The following is a 19,517-nucleotide window of genomic DNA, read 5'->3' as shown; positions in this document are numbered from 1 at the left end:
TCACCCAGTTGCCTACCCAGATGTTGAATGGACCCAGAGCCAAGGACGTAGTCTTTTATCAGTGGCACCTGAGACTTTCTTCCCTGTGGACGCGAATCCATTATTCAGCACTCGGCACAGCGATAGATCTGATCAGCTATCCATTCTCCCAGCTATCATCCTTTGTCCCATTTTTCTGTCTCACTTGTCCACAAGGCATATACCTGAGGATTCTTTCAAATTCCACAAAGAAATTTAGGTCTTCTGTGGCTTTGGCATTCACCTCTGTTAATCTACAAACCTCCTACAATGTGAATTTTTTTTTTCAAGATGTAGTAATTCGAGTGGTTTCTAGTGTTCTCTTCATAGACTTGAAAACCAAAAATAAAATTCTTGGCCGGGTGTGATGGCTCACGCCTGTAATCCCAGAACTTTGGGAGACGGAGGCAAGCAGATCACCTGAAGTCGGGAGTTCAAGACCAGCCTGACCAACGTGGAGAAACCCTGTCTCTATTAAAAATACAAAATTAGCTGGGCTTGGTGGCACATGCCTGTAATCCCAGCTACTGGGGAGGCTGAGGCAGGAGAATCGCTTGAACCAAGAGGCAGAGGTTGCAGTCAGCCGAGATCATCCCATTGCACTGCAGCTTGGGCAACAAGAGTGAAACTCCATCTCAAAATGAATGAATGAATAAATAAAATTCTAAGGTCCCACCGCATCTGAATGGACCCCTCCTCTGGGCCAGGGCACTCCAAAGTTGTGGGTGACACCCTCCAGGATCACCGAGGAAGGAGAACTGTCCAGACCCCAGGCACAGCTAGTGCCTGAAGAATATCTTAGTTTATAGTGTTATTACTCAGCTGTTTCCTTTATATAATCCTTCATGTATAATCATATATTAGCTTATAGAATTAGCGCCTGAAGTATAACTTACTGCTTACATATATCCAGCTTATATAACCATACTTAATACTTATATCTACGTAGTTCTATACAATCTTTCTATATAATCATATAGGTATTGTAGTCGGAGCTGTCCCGACACATTTAGTGCTGATTTATAGAATCCTTCTACATAACCATATGGCAGTCTGTAGCAGGAGGAATGCCTAGAGCAGTCACAGAACAGAATCAGCACATGAGAAAACAGCCAGACCAGGACGAGAACCAAAGACCCAGGCGGTGGCGTCCCTGCCTGAAAGGGCACACGCTGTGTGGCAGGCTTGGAGCAGGAGCCTCTCCTCCTGATAAAGGAGCTGTAGCGCCTTGCATCCAGTTCCTGTGGAAAGTCGGCCTCAGGCCTGAGATCCTGGAAGGAACCGAGGGAGAAGAACCCTCTGGTGTGACCAGTCACGGCGGCTGTACACCCCGTCAGTCTTTTCTGTGCTGGCTCAAATCATCCTCCCATAAATATCTTAAGAGAAGGGCACAAGTCTGTCAGCTCCCACTGCACTGACTGACAGTATCCTTCTATTAGAAATCCTTTGACGTCTCCAGCCCCCAGATAAGAAGTGTTGCACACGACACCTGTTGCACACAGCCCACCTCCTTGCCTCGGTGACCTAATGGGGGTGGACCCCTTTTCTGTACACGACCCTCTACTACTGTGCACGGCAGGGCCCCCTACTGCGCACGGCCCACCTCTCTGCCCAGGTGACATAAGGGGGTGGCCCCCTTGCTTGTGACTCGTGATTATGTATGCCCTGTTACTAGGCCTATAAACGACCTCACTACGACCCTGTCCCCTAATTCTACCTAATAAATACAGATGCTTCGGCGTATTGGGGGCCCTCGCTGATCTCTGCTCACAGACGGCGTGGTCCCTGAGTCCAGATGCTCTTCACCAGTTCTTGTGTCCTGTCTCTTTACTTCTCGGATCCTGCACCTCAGCACAGCATAAGGGACACCCCACGACCCTTTGGGGCCCCTACGGCCCTACAAAAGTTACCCGAAAAACTGGTGCAGGCCATGATATAAAGGCGGTGTTGGACAGACCTCCCTGTGCCCGCCTGCCTTTTGGAATTCCGGGAAAGCCAACACAGACCTTAAGTCTGATGATAAATACCATCTCTTCTCTCTGAAGCCTGCTACCCCAAGGCTTCATCTGCATGATAAAACACAACCTCCTATCATAACCCAGACATTCCTTTCTGCTGGTAATAACTCAACCAATTGCCAACCAGAACATTTTAAAATCTACCTATAACCCAGAAGCCCCCCCCTTGGAGTTGTCCTGCCTTTCTGGACTGAACCAATGTGTATCTTAAATAGATTTGATTGATGTCTTGTGACCCTCTAAAATGCGTAAAACCAAATTGCACCGCGACCACCTCCTGAGGGTTGTGTCACAGGCACGGTCACTCTATTTGGCTCCGAATAAATCTCTTCAAATATTTCACTCTTTTCACTGACAAAGTATTCATATTACTTGTTGAAGAATCCTTCCTAGAATCTTCCACAGCTCTTTAATCTGTAGTTTCCAAAGTCCATCTTTCTTCTCCCTCCCATCGCTGGCTGCTTTTTTGTTCTCCAGCACTCTGAAAATACTAACAACTACGATTTTGTGACCCAATTTGGAAGTTCCTTTTACAGGGAATCCTCAGTGAGAAATAGCTCAGCACTGGACGCAGTGGCTCACATCTGTAATCCCGGCTGGGAGGCTGAGGTGGGAGGATCGCTTGAAGCCAGAACTTCAAGACTAGCTCGGGCTATTTTAAATTTAAAAAAGGAAACATCCGTGACTGCAGCAGGCCTCAACCTCCCTCTCCCAACAGGTCGCTGGGCTCCACCGACTGCTGGCGGCGTCTCCCACCTGGAGTGCCACCGCCGTCATCACGCACGGCACCCAGGAGTCTCAGTTACGTTTTCCATTCAGTTCTAGGGGTGGAAAATGCATTCATTCAAGGGAGGACACACTTAACGAATGCAACCAGCTAGAGTGCACCCTAATATTTAAATATGTTACTCTGTTTAATCCTCACGATGCCACGGCACCACATCCACATTTTACTGAAGAAAACCATAGTTCAGAGAAGGCAACTTGCCGAAGTCAAGCAGGCAGTAAGAGGAGTTTCAGCCCAGATCTTTCTGTGCTTCTCCTGTGTCTTCTCGGTGGCAGCCAGGCCGACTCACTATGAAATTAGGGTTTAAAGAACACCCTGCATGCGCACTCATGTCAATGTTCAAATGGGCGAGTCTAGAACAAGAGATACTGGCCTCATACATACACAAACCACGCAGCTGCAGTCCCTGCCTTTTCCGCAACCGGCCGTAAGGAGCCTCCAGCCCTGAATCCTGTCAGCGCCTGGGCTGTGCTGCGTGGGACAGCGCTGTCTTCCCTGAGTCCTCTCCACACTCTCAGAGGTGGGGCTGCTGCCACTGATGGGGGACGCTGCCTGAGTCCTGTCCCCAGGGGCAAGGCTACAGCGGAAACCACCATCTGCCAACAAAACGCTCACCTCCCAGCCCTGGTTCTGCTGACTGAATCACTGGAGCATCGAGGTACCACGATCTCCTCACCTGCCTCGGATTCAGTTTCCTCCTAACCAGGTCTGTTCTAAGCTTTCCAGGAGTTGAGAAATTAACTGAAAGATATCACTTTCCTCCCTGTGTTAACGTTAATCACATAATGTATCCAAATACTGGGTGAGTCTTTCCTTTGGTCTAATTTCTCTGAGCTAATTTGATAATGCCTTTTCTGTTTTCCTTATAATTTTTTTTTTTTTTTTTTGAGTCTCTGGTTGTAAAATCAGGGTAAGAAAAAGAAAAAATAAAGAGGAGTCTCGCTCTGTGGCCCAGGCTGGAGTGCAGGGACTTGATCTCGGTTCACTGCAACCTCTGCCTCCCTGGTTTAAGCAATTCTCCTGCCTCAGCCTTCTGAGCAGCTGGGATTACAGGCACCCTCCACACACCCAGTTAATTTTTGTATTTTTAGTAGAGACGAGGTTTCACCATATTGGCCAGGCTGGTCTAAAACTCCTGACCTCATGATCCACCTGCCTCGGGCTCCCAAAGTGCTGGGATTACACGCGTGAGCCACCGCGCCAGGCCTCCTTAGAATTTTTCTAAATGTTTCTGGGCGCTCGTGTTCCTGGGCTTTCCACAGAGCACCCTCTTGTGCATCTGATGTCTTCGGCACATAGAGGCCCTCGACGAGTGTTTGTTGAATGAACAGACGACCATCTGTCCTTTGTGTGAACGAGCACACACAAGTCCACGTTACATTGGCACGTGCATCCAACAGCAACCCCCCGAAGCCACCTGGGTTGTTATTTTCTCAGGGTCACTGACCGCTGCATTGTGACATTTGCTCACAGAATCTTTCCTTTTTCAGTCCCTTTTGCTTTTTCCAGATTCCAGCCATGGAATTCCAGGGACAGAGCCAACCGTGCCTGGCACCCCTCCTGTCTTGGGACTACTTTCTCCTGTGGCTCCCGTGTTCCTTCCAACATTTTTCTGCCAGAATTCGGTACAGACGAGAATGACCTACCACTTTTTACCCCCCCTTTCTTTGCTTTTCTACCAAATACCGCTTTTCACACAGGCGTTTCACTGAGTAGCGGACACTCAAACAGGTGCTGTTCAGCGTGAGAGGGCGTGGGCAAAGGCCACATCAGTGCTGGCCGGTGGAACTTTCCGGCGGTGCCAGTGTCTGCAGCTGCACAGTCCAGTGCAGGTCTGAGCGTCTCAGACACAGCTCACCTTTCTCCTGCCTTCGACCCGTGTTAGGAATTATCCACGCCTTCTCTCTGGGCAACATTCTACGTTCTTTTGATATTGACCCAATTATTTTACTTCTTTGGTTTGTCCTGTCTCCTAACAAGTATGGGTTCATTTTGAAACCCTGAAACCCACATTTACAAAACATTTTCAATATGAAACATCATTTCATGACTCAGTAATTAGTGGAGTGCTATAAAATTTACATTTTCAGACCACCCACTGCCCAGTGGTTTTCCTGGTCTCAGAACTCATGAAAACTGTCTGAAGGGTTGTTTCTGGTTCCGTAGTAGACACACACACAAGGAAGCTGCCCAGCAGTTACTTCTTGGAAACTAAATTGGCGCTTCCGTTGCCATCCTATCATGCTTCAGGGGTGTTTTTTTTTTCTTTTCTTGAGATGGAATTTTGTTCTTGTTGCCCAGGCTGGAGTAAAATGGCTCGATCTCGGCTCACCGCAACCTCTGCTTCCTGGGTTCAAGTGATTGTCCTGCCTCAGCCTCCTGAGTAGCTGGGATGACAGGCACGCGCCACCACGCCAGGCTAATTTTACATTTTTAGTAGAGATGGGGTTTCTCCACGTTGGTCAGGTTGGTCTTGAACTCCCGACTTCAGGTGATCTGCCCGCTTCCACCTCCCAAAGTGCTGGGATTACAGGCGTGAGCCACCGTGCCCGGCAGCCTGTGCCAGTTTTTAATTCTTTGTCCCAACACTTAAATGTTTGCTCAAACACCCGTGTTAATACTACTTAGTTTACAGACGGCTTCTTACTGGCTGGGATGAAGCTGCCTGAGGTTGCCGGGGGTCTCCACCTGCTGTTTCTCCTTCGTTTATTGGACCGTGTCATCCCATCACATGTCTGCCATGGAGGTTTTCAAACTGCGGTCCCTGGGCACGTTAGAAATGCCAATTCTCAGGCCTAACCAGGACTGAATGGAAGTTCTGGGATAGGGTCCCTCCAGGTGATCCTGTTACACACCTTGGAGAACCATGGCATTAGAGGTTACACTCTGACAGTTCTCTAACTGCCATTCTTCACTCACTCATTTGCAGGAATTCTTCCATAAAGAACATGTCCTCATCAACTAGGTTTCCCCGAATTGTGATTCGTAGAGAAAAGGCAGGATAACGCTTCTCTTCCTTCCTTCAAGCGTCCATTCTCAGGGTTAGGGTCAGTGCCCTAGTTACCTTCAAGAGTGACCAATCGCATGCTTTGGTTTGGTTGGTTTTGGCTTTGAAACCATCACCATGAATTCATGGTTTATTAGAGACCACAGTCTAGGTGCTTGATGTGTCTGCTGCCACGGAGGCAGAGCTAGGAAACGTGTAGTGAAAAGAACAAATGAGTTTATATTTCTGTTTCAAATTTAGCATATGGTTTTATACCTCTTTTTTTCACAGAAAAATATTTTATTTATTTTTTGAGATGGAGTCTCACTCTTGTTGCCCAGGCTGGAGTACAGTGGCGTGATCTCAGCTCACTGCAACCTCTGCCTTCTAGGTTCACGCAATTCTCCTGCCCTAGCTTCCCTAGTTCCTGGGATTACCACACCTGGCTAATTTTGTATTTTTAGTAGAGACGGAGTTTCTCCATATTGCTCAGGCTGGTCTTGAACTCCCGACCTCAGGTGATCTACTGCTTCGGCTTCCCAGAGTGCTGGGACTACAGGTGTGAGCCACTGTACCTGGCTTAATTTTCGTATTTTTAGTAGAGACAGGGGTTTCACCATGTTGGCCACAGCGGTCTCAAACTGCTGAACTCAGGTGACCTGCCCGCCTCAGCCTCCCAAAGTGCTGGGATTACAGGCATGAGCCACCACTCCTGGCCAGAAAAATATTAGTTTTAGCATTAACATAATTAGATATTAGCTTCAACTCCCACCACACATGAGTTCAAAGGGTTAATACCAATAAGACAAGTAATAATGCGATGATTGATTGAAATTTAGGATTTCAGTGGCTCTATTTGTCTTTAGACTATGGCTCACTGAATTTGCACACTTGAAGTGCTGTGTTCTAGAGATGGTCTGACGATGCATGGACTCACAGGCTGTGTGACTATCCCCAGCCTGATGTGCAGCTGGGCCGCAGAAACCCACGATGCTGCCTAGCCCAGCCAGCGCCAGGGCACTCCTCGGACTCAAACTGGATTCTGATGCCACAGCACCCGGGACGCTACCTAGGGGCTTTCTCTGCTGGCAGGAGCATGTCCTGGATGGAGTGGGCTGAGTGCCCGGAATTGACTCTCCTGAACCTGTGGAGGGTGGGCTGGTGAAAGAATGCACCAACACCCACAGTGAGCACGGGCCCAGCTGCCCATGAGGGACCCGGCTCCCGGCCGCCCCGTGCTGCCTCCTCTTTCCCTTCAGCTGCTGCTCAGGGCCACCTTCCAAATTTTGGTCTCAGGGCTGATGCCTTGTAGAATGCAATCCAAGGCAATTAGATGCATTCATTTCAGATTCTATTTTTTCAATTTTAGGGACTATCTTAAAAACTTAGTTTGGTAATAAGTAAAACATTTACAATTTTTAAAGTCCAAAGTATTACTTCAGAATGTATTTCAGGTTTTTTTTCCATCACTGACCCCTATCCCCTACAGCAACCACGTTCGTTTATCTTTCTGCTGCTTGCATTATATCATAAGTACTCTGCCCCTCATCAGGAGGCCTTCCTCATTCCTTCTTCCCGTATGAGTTACTCACTGTGGGAATTAATGTTCCTAGTCCCCGACTGATGGACGTCTGTACCGTTTCCAGTATTACAAATGCCACGGTGAAGAACTGTGTTACAGACACACTCAGGCTGTGAAGAGAACTCTCGTTTCTCTGCCAGAGTGTTTTAGAGACATTCCTAGAATTGCTAAGTCAGGGCAGATGCCATGCAGTTTTGTTAGACGCTGCCAAATGCTCCTCCGTGAGGCTGCACTCACAGTGACGTGAGTCCTTGTACCCACAGCTTCATAAATGAAGCGTGACAGCAGCCCTGCCTGTTTACCAGTCACACAGGTGAGACGTTTTATCCTAGTTTCGCCTTTTTTCTTTGGTTAGCATTTTTATTACCAGCTCTTTTTGTGGCGTAACGTGCAGAAGGGATTGAACACGTTCCACCCGCAAGCTGCTTCCTGTGCCTCCGGAATCTGCTCCTGCCAGTCTGCAGGGAACCACGGTCGGCTTTCCATTACGCAGGCGGGAGGCATCTCGACACTCTCTGTACGTGGAATCACATGACCCGCACTCTTTTTATCTGGCTTCTCTAACTCAGTGTAGTGACTTTCAGATTGATCCAAGCTGCTGTGTGTGCCAGCAGTGCATTCCTTCCCAGTGCTGAGGAGTGCCCATCACATGGGCACGGCACAACTTTCCTGTCTTCTGTGGTGGGGGGTTCTCAGCTGTGCACTGCCAAGAAAGACATCATCCAAAACACAAAAAAAGAGCTACATATAATGTAAAACCTGCCTCATCTTAGGAGAAGGTTTTCCGGCAGGGGCTCACACCTATAATCCCAATACTCTAGGAGGCTGAAGGAGGACTGCTTGAGCCCAGGAGTTTAGGACCAGCCTGGGCAAGATGGTGAAACCCCATCTCTACAAAACATATAAAAATTAGCCAAGCATGGTGGCTCACGCCTGTAGTCTAAGCTCCTTGGGAGGCTGAGGTGGGAGGACTGCTGGAGCCCAGGAGGTGGAGGTTGCAGTGAGCTGAGATCACAGCACTGCTCTCCAGCCTGGGCAGCATGGCAAGACTCTGTCTCTACCAAGAAAAAAAAATTAATAGAAGAAAAAAAGGTTTCTCTTAGGCCAGGCACGGTGGCTCACATCTGTAATCCCAGCACTTTGGGAGGCCTAGACGGGCAGATCACGAGGTCAGGAGTTCGAGACTAGCCTGATCAACATGATCTCTACTAAAAAAATATATTACAAATTAGCTGGGTGTGGTGGCACACACCTGTAACCTCAGCTACTCAGGAGGCTGAGACAGGAGAATTGCTTGAACCTAGGAGGCGGAGGTTGCAATGAGCTGAGATTGCAACATTGTACTCCAGCCTGGGCGACAGAGCAAGACTACAGCTCAAAAAAAAAAAGGTTTTCCTTACCAAAAATACACTTTAAGGAACAAATTTATAATAGTAAGTTGGTGCAGAAGTAATTGTGGCTTTTACCATTGAAAGTAACGGCAAAAACCGCAATTACTTTTGCACCAACCTAAAATTATGTTCTAATGACAAACTTGGAAGTACCTGTCATTGTTCTATAAAAAGAACAGCCTAAAAATAAAGCAGCAACCCATTCACTTCTACTTCAGTTCCTTTAGTATTTGCTTACTTAAACCAGTGGTCCTAACCTTTTCGGCACCAGGAACTGGTTTCATGGAAGACACTTTTTCCAGGGACGAGCGTGGGGATGGGGGATGGTCTGGGGATGAAACGGTTCCACCTCAGATCGTCGGCATTAGACTCGCACAAGCAGCGCATGACCCAGATCCCTGGCATGCGCAGTTCACAGTAGGGTTTGTGCTCCCAGGAGAATCTAATGCCACCGCCGATCTGACAGGGGCGGAGCTCACACAGTCAGCCTGCTGCTCACCTCCTGCTGTGTGGCCCGGTTCCTAACAGGCCATGGGCTGGTAACAATCTGTGGCCTAGGGACTGGGGAGCCCTGATTTAAATAATCGAGGACACGCTTACCTAGTAAACCATCTCTCAAGAAAAAGGAGGAAATGTTCGTTTTCGCCATCCGCTCTCAGGCACCAACATCGATTCAAACTTGGAAATAAACTACATGGAGTCCAGGCATGGGGTTCACACCTATAATTCCAGCACTGTGGGAGGCCAAGGACGGAGGATCACTTGAGCCCAGGGGTTTGAGACCAGCCTAGGCAGCATAGTGAGACCATTTCTACAATTAAAAAATAAACTGGCTGGGCATGGTGGTGCACACCTATAGCCCCAACTGCTCGGGAGGCTGAGTTGGGAAGATCACTTGAGCCTCTCAGGAGTCTGAGGCTGCAGTGGGCTGAGATCGCACCACTGCAGTGATCCTGTCTCCAAAAAAAAGAAGAAGAAAGAAACTGCAACAAAGTATCTGGCCTTTGATGTAACAGAATGCAAAGGTAGTTACATGTGATATTTTAGGTCAACAAATATGACTAAAGTCCTAACAGTAAAATATTTTAAGTGGATTTGGAAATAAAAGAAAGTTTGTTCATCTGTGTTTTATTTTAGAGCTTGTCCAGTTTCATGGTCTCACAAGAATGAAGGGAGGGACAAAGGTCTAAGTGCTGCCATCCCTGGCCACTGGGATCCTGGCCGGCTCCTGGCCACTGGGTGCCAATCTCCCTTCAATGGACTCCTTCTTCACCAGAGTGCAGAAGCTTATAAAGACAGTTACGACATGAACACGTGCACGAGCTATGATACATAATTACAAACGCTGCTTCTGCCATCACCGCATCCTGTCTCATCAGTAGGAGCGAATGGCGGGGGGGACGCTGGTGCAGTCAGCCTCGTTCAAAGTTCTGTCGATTACAGGTCTATATTCCAGAGTGACCTTGAAAAGAGGGGTCAGTGGTTAAGTTAAGCACAAAAATGTACAAAAAGCCATCTCCTGTGTTCCTTTTGAAAAACGTTAACTATAGGGCTGTGCGTGGTGGCTCATGCCTGTAATCCAAGCACTGTGGAGGCCAAGGCGGGCAGATCACCGGAGGAGTTCAAGACCAGTCTAACATGGTGAAACCCCGTCTTTATAAAAAAAAAAAAAAAAGAAAAAAAAAGAAAAATTTTAACTATGAAAGTAGATTTACGGGCTGGATGTGGTGGCTCATGCCTGCAATCCCAGCTCTTTGTTTGGGAGGCCGAGGCGGAAGGATCACCTCAGGTCAGGAGTTTGAGACTAGCCTGATCAACATGAAGAAACCCCATCTCTACTAAAAATACAAAATTAGCTGGGCGTGGTGGCTCATGCCTGCAATCCCAGCAACTTGGGAGGCTGAGGCAGGAAAATTGCTTGAACCCGGGAGGCGGAGGTTGCGGTGAGCCCAGATTATGCCATTGCACTCCAGCCTGGGCACAAGAGCAAAACTTCGCCTCAAAAAAAAAAAAAATAGATTTATGGCATGGGAACTTAAAGGTATTTGCTGCAGTATTTTTCAATAACAAATTCAAAAATGATCTACATGCACAACGGGGGACCGTGTAAATGAGGGTGAATCCGCAGAGTGGAATAGAGCCACGAAAATGACACTGTCATGCACGACGGGGGACCGTGTAAATGAGGGTGAATCCGCAGAGTGGAACAGAGCCACGAAAATGACATTGTGCAAGAGTCTCAGTGCTTTACAAAAATGCTCCCATCATGGAAAGTGGGAGAACCCTCGTATACACCAGAACACTTTATGTTCAAGCTATCTACTTCCAGTTTTTCAAAGTAAATATTTATATAGGTTGACATCCCTAATCCAAAAATGTGAAATTCTCCAAAACTTGAAACTTTCTGAGCACCAATATGACATTCAAAAGAAATGCGCCACGGAGTCAGACCTTCCAATTAGGGATGGTCAGACAGTAGGTACAATGCAACTATTCCAAAGTCTGAACAAGCCTGAAATCCAAAACTTCTGGCCCCAAGGATTTCAGATAAGGAATACTCAAGCTGTGTATTAAATATGCACACACAGTAAAAGGTGGACACACATACAAAGAAACTTGAAACCATACTGGGTCATCTCTGATTAGTGAGCTCTTATTTCAATCTCTGTACTTTCTAAAATGAGTATGTATTTCTTGAAAAATCACCAAAACTCGCCAGCCATGTTGGTTCATGCCTGGTGGGGAGGCCAAGGCAGGTGGATCACTTGAGCTCAGGAGTTCAAGACTAGTCTGGGCAACATGGTGAAACCCTGTCTCTACAAAACATACAAAAATTAGCCAGGCATGGTGGCACGTGCCTGGGAGGCTGAGGTGGGAGGATCACCTGAGCCTGGGGAGGTTGAGGCTGCAGTGAGATGAGACCAAGCCACTGCATTCCAGCCTGGGCAACAGAGTGAGACTCTATCTCAGAAAAAACAAAAAGAAAAGAAAACAAAAAAACCCAAACCCAAAACGTTAAAAACAGACTTGTGCTAAGCAAGTGAAGTGTGATTTGTATATACTATCAGAAAATGGCCTTCACGATAAATCCTGAAAATGACCGATTGCCTGAATTACAGACACACTAAATGATAGTGAGAGTCCAAACGAAACATCCAGACACAGGTAAATGATTATACAACTCTCTTACAAGCTATGAAAAGCTTAAGGGCAAAAGCTTTCCATCTTCATTATTTCTGAATCTTAATGCCCAGTGGCAATGCCACACGGTGAACTGCGCTCGCGTGGAACAGGGCTGCAAGCCCCCAGCACACCCTTGGCTGGCTGTTACCAGGACGCTGCTCACCCAACCCCCTCCTCACTTTCTGCCCTTCTCTGCTTGCTCAGTGCCCAGGGGAGGCTAAGGGCTGCACTGTGCCCCTCAGCTCCCCTGCTGCGGCTTCCAGGTGGCCCAGCCCGTGGGAAGAGAAGGGAGCGGTCTCTTCTGGGCTCCCTGGCTTGGGACAGGTTTCTGGTAGTGGCTGTGTGTCTCCACCTCAGACCTTGACTTCTCGCTAGGTCTACAATCATCGTCTCCTCCCCTGCCACCAGGCCTTGGACACTTGCTCCTGTCCAGTGACTTCCATCTGGCCCACACCATGGAGCAACCCTTCCTAAGGCTCCTCTGAACCACTCACAGGCACTGGATTCTGTTTCCAGCCAGAAGCCTGACTGACGGAGTGCTTTTTCAGTGGTGCCTCACATCTGTCAGTGTTGGCTTAAATCTGGCCTGCTCCTCCCCGTTCACCATCAGCAAGGCCAGCCTGCAGACCTGGGTGGGGCCGTGTGGGTGCCGGGCCGTGGTGAGAACAAAGTCCACACTGACCTTCCCAGTGCCCACGTCCACATAGGACAGGGTGTGCTTCCTCCAGTGCTCCTCGAAGGGCTTCTTCTGTTGCCCCTGAACGGGCTTGGAGTAATCGTACTCATCGATCCGCACCTGAGGCCAGAAACACCATCACATTTCTTATCAGTCTAACAGAGCAATACAGAGAAACACAGCAAACATTGAAATGATGTAAGAGACACATGGCTAGAACTCATTCCATTTCCACTTCAGCCCAGGAGGTTGGCACCATCAACGTGCTCCGAATCCACTGAGGCCACATGGCTGGCCAGCGGTGCAGCCAGCGGTGAGTCCAGAGTAACCCATGCCTGCATTTTCCCTTAGATATCCTCCATGGACCTAGGGGTTATCAGATACTGTGTCTTCTTACTCCATGCTCCGGGAGACCTCAATCTGTTCTTTCAGCATGCTTCTATTTTAAAAAAATTCTTGGCTGGGCGCGGTGGCTCACGCCTGTAACGCTAGCACTTTGGGAGGCCGAGGTGGGTGGACCACCTGAGGGCAGCTGGCCATCATGGTGAAACCCCATCTTAAAATAAATACATAAATAAATAATTCTTTTTTCTTTTGAGACGGGGTCTCGCTATGTCCCGTGGGCTGGAGTGCAGTGGTGATATCACAGCTCACCGGAGCCTTGACTTCCCCAGCTCAATCAATCATCCTGCCTCAGCCTCCTGAGCAGCTGGTAATTTTTTATTTTTTTTTAGAGACAGGTTTTGCCATGTTGCCCAAGCTGGTCTAGAACTCCGGGGCTCAAGTGATCTGCCTGCCTCGCCTTCCAAATGCTGGGATTATAGGTGTGAGCCACTGTGCCTGGCTTATATTCTAATTAAAACTTGTTGTGATCAACTAAATTTATGCTACTGGCAGGGCACAGTGGCTCACGCCTGTAATCCTAGCACTTTGGGAAGCCAAGGTGAGTGGTTCACTTGAGGTCAGGAGTTCAAGACCAGCCTGGACAACGTGGTGAAACCCTGTCTCTACTAAAAATACAAAAATTAGCCGGGTCTGGTGGTATGTGCCTGTAGTCCTAGATACTCAGGAGGCTGAGGCAGGAGAATCCCTTGAACCTGGGAGGGGGAGGTTGCAGTGAGCCAAGATCGCACCACTGCACTCCAGCCTGGGTGACAGAGCGAGCCTACTTCATCTCAAAAATAATAATAAAAATAAAATAATAATAATAAATGTATGCTACTATCTGTATTCTGGCAAACACGGATTCATATACTTTTCAGGAAAGACTCTTAACATGTACAAGGAAGAAGAACAAGTTCTGAGCAGTGACTACAGCCATCAGCATATTCTAGTGGAGGGTGAATCAGTAACATTTCACAGTAAATACAAGTGATTTTCCCGTTCACTGTGTTCTTTCCCAGACCCCAGGGCAGGTCACCAAAGTGCAGGATCTATAAGACCCTTCCCAGACCCCAGGGCAGGTCGCCAAAGTGCAGGATCTATAAGACCTTTCCCAGACCCCAGGGCAGGTCACCAAAGTGCAGGATCTATAAGAACTTTCCCAGACCCCAGGCAGGTCGCCAAAGTGCAGGAGCTATAAGAACTTTCCTAGACCCCTGGGCAGGTCTGAAACGATGACTGACTCATTCTTTAATAAACTAGCATTTCCTGGCCATGCTACTCCAGCTGCCCTGCCAACCTCGGCCCTCTAACTGCAAAGCACTTTGGCTTGGAGATGCCGCTGCTGGCATCAGTGGACGCTGACCCAAGGCAAAGCAAAGGTCAGTGCTGCAGAAGACAGCGAGGACCCAGGGATCAATGTCACCAGGGGGAAAAGGCACTTTTTGGATTTACTTCTGGGGAAATGGAATGAAATGCAGAGAAAATGCAGGGGTGGGGTCGAGTCCCACCAGCGGGGAGAAAGCGGCAGGTGCGGGTGGGCGTGGCCAGAAGGCGCACCTTGTAGTCTTCCCTGGCGTGCGCGCCCCGCGACTCCTTCCGCGCCTCTGCTCCGTAGATGGTCTGCAGTGCACACAGCATCAGGTTCTGCAGCTCCAGGGTCTCCACCAGGTCCGTGTTCCAGACCATTCCTGGGGACACATGAGGATCCATCAGGGGCAGTCACGTGGGCCCTCCGAGCTGTCAGCCCGTACCTGCTAGTCCCGGAGCCTTTCCCGGCGGCGGTTGTATAGCTGTGGGCTGGGACCCATCCAGACCGCAAGCACGGAGCTAAGTCAGCACTGGCACGGCCCAGTCGTGTGCGCGGAGCCCGCCGTCTGCTCACCCCTGTCAAACGTCTTCAGGTGCTTCAGGTCGCCGTAGAGCTTGCTGATTTTCTCACAACCTTCTTGCAGCACGCTTCCCACACGGAACACGGCAGCATGATTCTGCATTGACTGTGGCACAAAAGATCATGTGTAAACCTTTAATCCATAGGAGCAGCCACACCAAGAACTGCTTAACTTTTAGACCTGTTGTTTTGCATTTCATTTTATTTAAAAGTTATGTAAATTAAACAGAACAATGAGGAAACTCAGACTATGAGTTCATTACTCTGAACTTGAAAATGAAGTTCTGACTAACACTTCTGAAAATGTTTCTATTAACTGCACATCTTAGACCCACATACATGCTTTCCAGCAGGATACAGCCACAGACTGCCTGTGAGGTGCCACGTTCCACATGGCTCTGCGGCCAGCCAGGCAGCACCCCTTCCCCACACCCCTGGTGGACACGGGACCAGACGGGACTCCTGACGTGGGGTCTGGTGGTGAATGTGTGGTGATGCACACTAGGAGCTGGGCAGTGCTGATGATGGTGGTGCAGGAGCCAAAGGTCTTCAAGGAGAGGGAGGGCGTGGGTGGCTGGGACCCTTGGCCCATCTAGCTACTGTCTTCGGCCTGTTTGGCAAAAGCTCCTCGTACACTGGGGTCCATCACAGTTTTACAGTGATGAGGAACGTGCCATGAAGCAGATCTGAAGTCTTTTGTAGGTGTGCTGGGAACTGGGTGTCAGTGTTTGCTTCCTGTGGGACGGACAGGCACCACTTCCCCGATCCCTCCTCCTCCTCCTGGCTTCTCCCTCTAACTCTGCTTTGCTCCACGGACCCTAACTGTCTCCTCCTCTGCAAATGCACCTTCACGGTTTAATTTGAACATTTCATCTGATTTTCCTTAGACTGATACATAATTGTAACACTGTAATGCACATCCACCTAATGGTTTTTCAGGAAGAACAGATGAAAAGATTGCATCTTAGAACGTGTAAGTGTCACATTCTTTACACCCTTTAGCGGGATGTTTCCTATCTGTTTATGTTACATTTCTGGTTATATTTATTCAAGGCATTTTGTTTTTTGTCTGAAAGGTGAATGAGACATTACTGACGTCTGAGCAGCTCACCGCTGGCACGCTGAAAAGCTACTGACGCCTGCTACAAACCTCTCAGCCAGACACGTAGCTACATCCTTGTTTTGTTTCTATTAGTTTTTCAGTTTATTCTCTGGGAACTTTTTGGAAATTGTGTCTGTAAATAATGGCGATTATATCTATTCCTTTTCAATATTTACCTCATGTTTTTAATTCTTACTATTAATACGCAGAGTCAGCACAAAAATCCCTCCAATGAAATGCATCTTCCACGAGCACGGGAGCTTCTGTTTGCTCAGGGCTGACTCCAGCATCTCGCGGAGCCTGGCATACAGACACACCTCGTTTGGTGGCCTGGCATACAGACACACCTCGCGGAGCCTGGCATACAGACACACCTCGTTTGGTGGCCTGGCATACAGACACACCTCGCGGAGCCTGGCATACAGACACACCTCGTTTGGTGGCCTGGCATACAGACACACCTCGCGGAGCCTGGCATACAGACACACCTCGTTTGGTGGGAGTGCTTCTAGTATTCTTGAACTCCCGACCTCAGGTGATCCACCCGCCTTGGCCTCCAAAGTGATTGGATTACAGGCGTGAGCCACCACGCCCAGCCAGGAACTCAGTTTCTTAGACTGACTATATACCAAGTTCTCCATAGCCCCCCATGGCTAGTGGTTGCCATACTGGACGGCAAAGACTTGGAACACTTCTGTCATCACGGATGGTCCTACCGGACAGTCCCGATGTGGGAGGCTGACTCCCAGCAGCACAGGCCTCAGAGATCAGTTTCCACCTGCTGCCCACTCTCCCCCTCTTCTGAGTATATTTAGGGGCAGCAACAGGCTCAGCTTAAAGACATTTCTGGGCTGCTGGAAGCCAGGTGTGATGAGATGTAAGCACTAGTGTCCTGTGCCCCGCTGGGGACTGAACTTCTCAGGCGTCCTGCGGCTCCCTCTCCTCCACACTGTGACTCATCCATGACAGCCAGCGATGGTCAGAGCACAGAGGCCACGCCCAGGCACATGCGAGTGAACCAGAGAAGGTTGTCCTGGATGCTGATCTCTTTCATATTCTTTTTTTTTTATAATTTTTTTTTTTTTTTTTGAGAAGGAGTCTCGCTCTGTCACCCAGGCTGGAGTGCACTGGCGCCATCTCAGGTCACTGCAACCTCCACCTTTTGAGTTCAAGCGATTCTCCTGCTTTGGCCTCCTGAGTAGTTGGGATTACAGGTGCCCACCATGCCCAGCTAATTTTTGTATTTTTAGTAGAGAGGGGGTTTTCACATGTTGGTCAGGCTGGTCTCAAACTCCTGACCTCATGATCCGCCCGCCTCAGCCTCCCAAAGTGCTGGGATTTCTTTCATATTCTTGACACAGTGAGGAGTATGTCCTACTGCCGTTTTCCTCCAGATACTGGTGCAGCCTGGTACGTTCATCACAGCACTAATCACAACAGCAAAGTCACGGGATCCACCTAGGTGCCCATTAACGGATGACGGGCACATATGCACCATGGACTACTACTAAGACATAAAAAAGAACTAGATCGTGTCTTTCACAGCCACCTGGATGGAATGGGAGGCCATTATCCTAAGTGAAATAACTCAGAAGGTCAACTGTCAAACATTCTGACTTGGAAGTGGGACCTGAACAGTGAGTACACATGGACATACGGAGTAGACTAATAGAGACTTGGGGCTCCAAAAAGCAAGAGGGGTGGGGATAAGCAATTACCTACTGGGTACAACATACACAACTTGGGTGATGGGTACATGAAAAGCCCAGACTCAGTGGGGCACAGTGGCCCATGCCTGTAATCCCAGCACTTCGGGAAGCCAAGGCAGGCGGATCACCTGAGGTCAGGAGATCGAGACCAGCTGGCCAATATGGTGAAACCCAGTCTCTACTAAAAATACAAAAATTTAGCTGAGCATCGTGGCAGATGCCTGTAATCCCAGCTACTTGGGAGGCCGAGGCAGGCGAATCACTTGAACCCAGGAGGTGGAGGCTGCAGTGAGCTGAGATTGCGCCATCACACTCCAGCCTGGGCAACAAGAATGAAACTGTCTCAAAAAAAAAAATAAATAAATAAATAAAAAGCTAAGCCCACACTCCACCACAGCACATCCACACAAAACTGCACCTGTATCCCCCTAAATCTATTAAAATAAAAACAACCCACCAGCGCAGGGCCAGGTGCGCAGCCAGCCTGTTTGCTCCAGAGTCCAGGCTCTTACCTTCTGCATGCTGAGTCGCAGTTCCGATGTTCTTATGCTTCCATCAGCAAATCGCAATTTGTCAAGATTCATGACAGATTCTTCCCCAGCATTTGGTTTAATTGGAGGGACTTTATCTCCTAAAAAAATAATAAAAATTTTAAAAAAAGCTAGAATTTAACTTTTGAAAACCACTTTAAAAAACCAAATGGGGCCGGGCGCGGTGGCTCAAGCCTGTAATCCTAGCACTTTGGGAGGCCGAGGCGGGTGGATCACGAGGTCAAGAGATCGAGACCATCCTGGTCAACATGGTGAAACCCCGTCTCTACTAAAAATACAAAAAATTAGCTGGGCATGGTGGCGCGTGCCTGTAATCCCAGCTACTCAGGAGGCTGAGGCAGGAGAATTGCCTGAACCCAGGAGGCGGAGGTTGCGGTGAGCCGAGATCGCGCCATTGCACTCCAGCCTGGGTAACGAGCGAAACTCCGTCTCAAAAAAAAAAAAAAAAAAAACAAAAAACCAAATGGATTTAGAATGACACACCAATACACAGCACAGCCACTCAAGGTGCCTGGAAACCGCAGGCAGCTCCTGAGCTCACACTGCCAGCCTACCCCACGACTGAGGCCATCTATTGAGCTGGGGCCAATTGTAAAGAACATACAGAAAGGCAAAATTGTGGACACACAGTAGAAATCCATTAAGTGATCTTGGAGTCAACAAACGAGACGTCATCTCTAAAATTAAAAAATTAAATGAAGCTGGGGCACGGGGGGTCACACCCGTAATCCCAGCACTTTGGGAGGCCGAGGTGGGTGGATCACTTGAGGTCAGGAGTTCGAGACCAACCTGGCCAACATGGCAAAACCTGGTTTCTACTAAAAATACAAAAATTAGGTGTGGTGGTGTGCACCTGTAAACCCAGCTACTTGGGAGGCTGGGGCATAAGAACTGCTTGAACCCGGAAGGTGGAGGTTGCAGTGAGCCGAGACTACACCACTGCACTCCAGCCTGGGCAACAAAATGTATACAAATTTATATACTCCACTAAGGGAAAAAAAGACACCTCCACACGGTGGTCCCGAGGGGCTGGCTACCCCACTGTCCTTGGCATCAGGGGGAGGAAGGTGGCCGCTGCGTGCTTGAAAGTCATTTGCTGATTCAAACTCTTGTGTGTGCTCTCACCTAGACTTCAAGATTTGCAACTTTTTTTTTTTTTTTGAGATGGAATTTCTTTGCAGCCCAGCCTGGAGTGCAGGGGCACCATCTCGGCTCATTGCAACCTCCACCTCCTAGTTCAAA

General features: G+C 48.7%; 1 protein-coding gene across 1 annotated transcript in view; it reads right to left on the bottom strand.

The window, feature by feature from the left end:
• Positions 1–9,889: 9,889 nt before the first annotated feature.
• The window catches only part of SDHA (succinate dehydrogenase complex flavoprotein subunit A), a 28,023-nt gene continuing 18,395 nt past the window's right edge, over positions 9,890–19,517 (bottom strand). The window contains exons 11-15 of the mRNA XM_021670690.2: positions 18,237–18,355; positions 14,908–15,019; positions 14,583–14,713; positions 12,648–12,761; positions 9,890–10,244 (exon numbers count right to left, since the gene is read on the bottom strand). Of these exons, the coding sequence (XP_021526365.1) occupies positions 10,158–10,244; positions 12,648–12,761; positions 14,583–14,713; positions 14,908–15,019; positions 18,237–18,355 (563 nt within the window). The 3' untranslated portion in view covers positions 9,890–10,157. The remainder of the gene's footprint in view (positions 10,245–12,647; positions 12,762–14,582; positions 14,714–14,907; positions 15,020–18,236; positions 18,356–19,517) is intronic.

The sequence above is a fragment of the Aotus nancymaae genome, unplaced genomic scaffold, assembly GCF_030222135.1.
Source record: "Aotus nancymaae isolate 86718 unplaced genomic scaffold, 86718_ANA_hifiasm-v0.15.2.pri h1tg000014l, whole genome shotgun sequence".
Lineage (NCBI taxonomy): Eukaryota > Metazoa > Chordata > Mammalia > Primates > Aotidae > Aotus > Aotus nancymaae.
This window is presented reverse-complemented; position numbering and strand designations above follow the sequence as displayed.